Consider the following 5978-nt stretch of genomic DNA (forward strand, 5'->3'; position numbering starts at 1 on the left):
CTTTCATCAACACATTGTTTCACAACTTCAAGCTCGGTATCACACTTTTCTACCTCTTCAATCGCCATGCGTTCCTCCAGTCTCGTCACCCTGGTGCCCCTCGCAGCGACAATGGTATCTGCAGGCTGCTTTGGAGGTGGCGCTAAGGGCGACCACGCACTTGCGCTCGCCCAAGTTGACTCCGTGTGCGCCGGATTCCAGGGGTCATTCGAGAAGAAGCAGCCCCGTAACGCGTGCGTCTTTCAGGCTGGTGAGAATACATCCTGGTACTTCTCGATCCGCAGGGATGCAAGTGAAGGCGGCATCCTTACAAAATCTGTTTGTATTGCTGGCCTTACGAAGGAGGTGACCGGATGCGACCATGGAGGGCAAAGCAAGTCAGGCGATTGGATCTTCACGTTAGTTTCCGTATATCCATGATTGGGGCCCACACTTACTCCTTCAGATCCGACCCTAATGACGGTATGTGCTCCGATACGGAGTATATCAACAACCAGACGCCCCAGCCGCCCCCGTCGAAGGAGAGGCGGTCTAACGCCCCGCCGCACCAACACGCGAACGACTTCAGCGTGGGAAAACGACAGCCAGAGAAGGGAGACATCAAGATCGTTTATGACATCGGCATTCCAGTCCCAAATCCCGTATCAGAGAAGAGAAGCGATGTGACGATCGTCTATGATGTCGACATTCCGGAAAAGAGCCACGCGATACCTTTCCAAGCCTGAAGAACGAGCGAAGGAGAGAATGTGTAGCGTTCGAGATGTGTCCGGGCTGGCTCCCCTCATTCGAGTTCTCATCTCGATGGAATATGTTCCGCATTTGCTGAAGTGTGGGACGGATGTCATTGATGCCATCTTGGCTTTTTTGCCATGTCACTCGTTTTTTTTGGGCTTTCTCTTCCACCGAGCCTTTGAATCTGCTTTTCATATGTGTGGTTTGGGATTTGCTTTTCAACTAGTTATCTAGTATGTCACTCGTTGCATTCAATGAATTTGAAAATAACGTGGTTCACCATGCATTGGATGTCCCACCAGCTTGAGGGAACTAGTACCTAGACCAAGCTCTTGCCACACTTTTAGCATAGATGTTACTCTTAGGCGGCTTAGGTATCGGTTTCTAAAAATACTCGAGAGCTGTTGACGCCACGAAAGTCATCTGCACGCGCTGGCCTTTTTCTCAGAACGCATAAGTGACTCAGGATGTTGGCTGAAGCTCACCAACTCCATACGTGTTAGCCCCATCAACCCCTATCTTTACTTCTTCATTCCAAATCACGGATACAATTGGTTCCGGTGGCTTGCGCCACCTTATTTTACAACTCTATATATACAGCCCTTACGGCTCAATTAATACACCAGAGTTCTCATTCCTAACATCTCAAGTAAGTGGCACAGTTTGCTACGCCACTCACAGCCCCGAAGACCTGAGTGACTGCACAGACATTACAAAATTAGAAACGTCCCAGAATTGCTAGACGCCTTGGGGGGCGCTTACAAGTTTAAAGGGTCTTATGTCATGCTCGAGGTGGGCAGTATTCATGGCGCAGTAAAGGACACGGTAAACACGTCGGTTATAGTTCATCCCGGGCCCTTGAGACTCACCATATCTGTTCTATGGATCTTACTAGGGCCTATCTAAGTCTCTACTGAACCCTTTTCCATTTCAGTATTTTTCTAGTTTGAATATATCCCCATTAGGTGGCTAAGAAAACGCCATGGAACTTAACAGCATCACCACAGACAATGACGTTCCCAATCCCCAGAAGTCTCTTGGCTACACGATTACTGAGATTTATTCAAGACATATCTGGGTCCTCTGCTCCGCTATGTCCATACTGACGTCGAAGTACCTCTTAGTGGATCTCAATCTTCACTACCCGATTCATCTTCTCGTCGCTCAATTAGCTGCTCCCACGGCAGTAGCTTTTGTGTATCAGTCACCTAGACATCAGCCTTTTCTCTCCCTATATCAACAATGGACAATCCCGCATCGGGCCTTACTCGTCGCTTCGACTTGCCTGAGGGCACTCTCATTGCCGTTCACCATTCAAGCAATTCTGCACTTTCGCAACATATCTACGCTGTCAATGCTTCCTGTAACAAAACACTTCTTCCCACCATTCGGATCAAGCTAATTCTAGATAGTGCTTGTCGTGTTTCGCCGAACGCGCGACAACCCATATCGTCAATCCATACACCCGCACCCGAAGCGAGTTCATTCGGACAACCTTCCTTGCCGTATCTTGTGGCTGCATAATATACGGAGAATATCGACTTACCATGAAGGGGCTTCTATTCGCCATACCAGCTGCAATTTTCTTCGGCATCTCTAGCTCGCTCAAACGGATCTTGAATGCCTCCTCTAGCGCCGGACTTCATCCGATTCCGGAGAGGAAGCTATTCTACTGCGTCGCGCTTGTCTTGACAGCCATTTGGGCTTTCTTTGAAGAATCCACGCCAAAGATACTTTTCGAACTACATCTCGGATACACTACTTTTCTCTTAGCTAACATATTCTCTTCTACGGCGGCGATGGCATTTGGATGTTCGGTCTTGTTTCCTCAGGATACATCGAAACAGCATGAAATTACGTTGTCCAGTCATACATATGCGCGCGGCCATTTCAGGGCACTTCTGATCTTGACTGGAGTAGTAGGATGTGGATCAGCGGTTATGCTACGTCGGTCCTACACCACGGTCTTTCAGCTCTTCGCATTCTTCGCTGCAATCATATGCATTGAGCACGACGATATACTTAAATCATGTCGCCATTTTGGAAGAGATGCGTACCAAGGGAGCTTATTTCTTCCATCGCTGCCTGAAATCGACTCTGAGCGCTGCCCCAGCACTCCCGCCTCGAATCCACCGCATGCAGCCCGCTTTACCAGGCCTCAGAAGACGTCCAATCGCGCCTTAATCAATTTTGTTTCCTCCACCTTGCTAGTAGGAAGTATCTGGGTGGCCTTCACTGTTATCAACTTCTCAGAGAGCTTGCTCACCCATCAAGGGCCGGTAAATGCAGCGCCAGTTCTCGACCTTGCCTATACTACTCCCGTGTCTACGGAGATTGTGATTAGTATGTACAAGGAGCCAGTGGATTCCATTACCTCCTTAGTGTCGACTCTTCGTAAACTCCCAAGTCTATCAAACTCCCGTGTACACATATACACCAAAGACAAGGACGGCGACATCTCTGCGATTCGACACCAGACGGGTGCCCACAGCGTAACACGGCTCCGTAATGTCGGTCGCGAGGGCGAGACCTATCTATATCACATTCTCTCCCAGTGGGATTCACTCTCGCGCCACACTCTTTTCATCCAAGGCTCAGTCCATAATCAACGGGATTTCTTCAGCCGCGTGCATAATTTCTTCGACCCAGACCGCACGGGCATGTTGAACTTGGGGTTCTCAGGCCATCTATGTAAATGTGGCAACTGCGGCGATGAATGGGATTGGAAGGACACCGCTAAGCTCATACCTCAGCTTTTCTCTCGTGTCTACAACTCATCGGCGTGCTCAGACGTTTTGCTCAGCTACAAGGGACAATTTATTGCGTCTGCAAAGCGTATTCGGGGGCTAAACAGGGCTGTCTATGAAGAACTTCAAGCTGCGCTTGTAGACGAGCGCAGCTGGGCGCATCAAGAGAAATTTCTCGATGGGCGCCAGGATTCAATGAGCGCGCCTGACCTTGGATACACGCTAGAGAGGCTGTGGAATGTTCTTCTTCAATGCTCGGACCTGGCCGTAGCTTGGAAATGTCCCTCTTTATTGAGTGGGAAAAGATGGGGAGGGAGTATGCGGGATTGCCAGTGCCTTGATAATTGAAGTGGTGGTAATCTGCGACTAGGCGGAGGTTGATATCACGTATCCATGCACCAAAGGTTGATTTTCGTAAATCAGTTACGAGAGAGAGACTTTCGTGTTACCTAGGTTTAAGGAGAAAGGAGGGAGTGATTCTACGAGCTTCTCGACTTCTTGCACGGGTTGGCAGCGCGGCCGCAGATGCCATGTGGAATCCACCTGGCTCAGTCATAGCTGGAGTCAGCATACGAACTGTTGTGAAGACAGAGTCCTGTAGCAACCAACGGTGAATCCAGTCCAGATCGTTGTTAATTGACTTAGGCTGGGAAGACTGGTCTTCGGGAACGACGATAGCTTCGGTAACTGTTAGTGCGGTCTCGGATATCACATTCACGCCTTCGGTCACTCAGACCTCTTCAATTGTTGCGATTCTGACTACCTCTGACTGGTCTACGACTCCTGCACCGAGTACTTCCGCGACCCTTCTGGCAGCGCCGATCAGCACCGGAAGTATTGCGGCACGTGTCATAGATCGACAAGCCCTGGGAGCGCTTGTGGGAGGGACTGTGGCTGCATTAGTGATTGCGGTGTGACTGGGAGACACAGCTCATGAAGACATGACGAAGGGCGCTAGTACCTGTACACCCCCTTTTTAGTAAACGTACACCCCCCTTTCTAGTAAATGTACACCCCCCCTCTCGTCTAATCTTCTGATTGGCTGGAACGGCTCGGAGCTTCGTCTGGAGCTCTATTATCACGTGCATCCGCACGTGTAGCTTCGCCGATTCGTGCAGCCGTTATTCATCCTTTCCGATTTGTGTAGCCTCACATACGAGCTCACGTACGAGCTCACGTAGTCTAAGTATAAGTCTAAGTCTAAGTATAGAATAGAAGTTATATTATAGAAGTGCCTACGTGCCTACAAGCATGCCAAACCTGTCGAAACCTCACCTTATTACGGCTCCTTTGCATCGAGCCTAGCCCCCCTGCACCACCGCCTGCGCCTGCTCAATATCTCGATCAATTTCCGCCTCAATATCCTCATCATATGCCGCAAGCTGACGTAGGAGCTCCTTACGGCTAAGCTTCTGAGGATGAGGCTGAGGATGAGGCTGAACACTATCTTGCCTCTGAGCTTGTGGCTTTTTCCGTGGTACCTTATCCTTCGCACCAACCGGGCGGCCACGCTTTTTCCCTGTAGGAGCAGCTGTAGGTGTGCGCTTATAGAGCAATATGCGCTTCCTCCGCTGTAGGGTAGTACGCCAGCCGTGGTGGCTGGAGGGACATGGTGAGTGTATTGTGGAGGTGGAGGAAGAGGCGGTGATTGCTGGTGTTGAGAGTCGCATTTACAAAAGCATTCCAAGTTACTACGCGAGCTAAGCGAACGAATCGGAGGCCCTAGCCGGGCCTCCAAGCCAATAGGAAGGTGGTGAAACGACAAGGGTTTAGGGGGTGTACGTTTACTAAAAGGGGGGTGTACAGGTACTAGCGCCCATGACGAAGGCCTGATTATTTTCTTGAAAAATGAAAAGTGAACTATTGAAACAACCTAGCATCAAACAAGGGGGTTAGTACTGGTACACCCCCTTTTCGTAGCCGTACACCCCCATTTTCAGTACACGCACACCCCCCCCCCATCTCGTCTGATCTTCTGATTGGCTCGGATTACTGCTCCGGAGCCTCCGATTCGCTCGCTTAACTTGCTCACTAATTCCAAATGCTCTCTCCAAATGCGGCCTTAATCGCAATCAATTACATCCTCTTCCTCTCCCTCTACAATACACTCACTATGGCCCTCCAGCCACCACGGCTGGCGTACTACGCTACAACAGAGGAAGCGCATATTGCTCTACAAGCGCACGCATCAGCGCAGGGCTACGGCCTAGCAAAATACCGTAGTAAACCAGACAGAGTGGACATACGAGCATACCTCCAGGACGCATGCCGACAGCTCCGCCGCCAGCACCGCCTATTTCTGTAGTCCCTCGTCCAGCTCCTATTGCTCGGAATGCCTATCAGTCGACAGCTACACCGGTTGATCTTTCTCGTATTGATCCAGCCTTTCTTAGGCCTACAGCTGCACCTACGGCAGCACCTACGGCAGCGCATACGGCAGCGCATACAGCAGCGCATACAGCAGCGCATACAGCAGCGCATACAGCAGCGCATACAGCA

At 50.4% G+C, this 5978-nt stretch overlaps 3 protein-coding genes across 3 annotated transcripts; all 3 read left to right on the forward strand.

The window, feature by feature from the left end:
- On the forward strand, nucleotides 1-1112 carry BDZ99DRAFT_434357 (uncharacterized protein). The gene is made up of 2 exons (XM_033717440.1): nucleotides 1-398; nucleotides 446-1112. Exons 1-2 carry the CDS (start codon nucleotides 67-69, stop codon nucleotides 723-725), a joined length of 612 nt encoding a protein of 203 aa, XP_033581594.1. The 5' UTR covers nucleotides 1-66; the 3' UTR covers nucleotides 726-1112.
- A 1560-nt stretch (nucleotides 1113-2672) lies between these two features.
- Nucleotides 2673-3827, forward strand: BDZ99DRAFT_377977 (uncharacterized protein; the record flags this gene model as incomplete). Its single annotated transcript, XM_033715091.1, has 1 exon — nucleotides 2673-3827. One exon carries the CDS (start codon nucleotides 2673-2675, stop codon nucleotides 3825-3827), a length of 1155 nt encoding a protein of 384 aa, XP_033581595.1.
- Nucleotides 3828-5478: 1651 nt separating this feature from the next.
- BDZ99DRAFT_458624 (uncharacterized protein) lies at nucleotides 5479-5855 on the forward strand. Its single transcript, XM_033718958.1, has one exon. It carries the CDS (start codon nucleotides 5593-5595, stop codon nucleotides 5782-5784), a length of 192 nt encoding a protein of 63 aa, XP_033581596.1. The 5' UTR covers nucleotides 5479-5592; the 3' UTR covers nucleotides 5785-5855.
- Nucleotides 5856-5978: the final 123 nt, after the last annotated feature.

Source organism: Mytilinidion resinicola (assembly GCF_010093595.1).
Source record: "Mytilinidion resinicola strain CBS 304.34 unplaced genomic scaffold BDZ99scaffold_3, whole genome shotgun sequence".
In the NCBI taxonomy this organism is placed as follows: domain Eukaryota; kingdom Fungi; phylum Ascomycota; class Dothideomycetes; order Mytilinidiales; family Mytilinidiaceae; genus Mytilinidion; species Mytilinidion resinicola.

Coding starts and splice junctions, on each gene's coding strand:
- BDZ99DRAFT_434357 (XM_033717440.1), top strand. CDS start 67: ATGCGTTCCTCCAGTCTCGTCACCCTGGTGCCCCTCGCAGCGACAATG. Junction 399..445: donor TCAGGCGATTGGATCTTCAC/GTTAGTTTCCGT, acceptor TTACTCCTTCAG/ATCCGACCCTAATGACGGTA.
- BDZ99DRAFT_458624 (XM_033718958.1), top strand. CDS start 5,593: ATGGCCCTCCAGCCACCACGGCTGGCGTACTACGCTACAACAGAGGAA.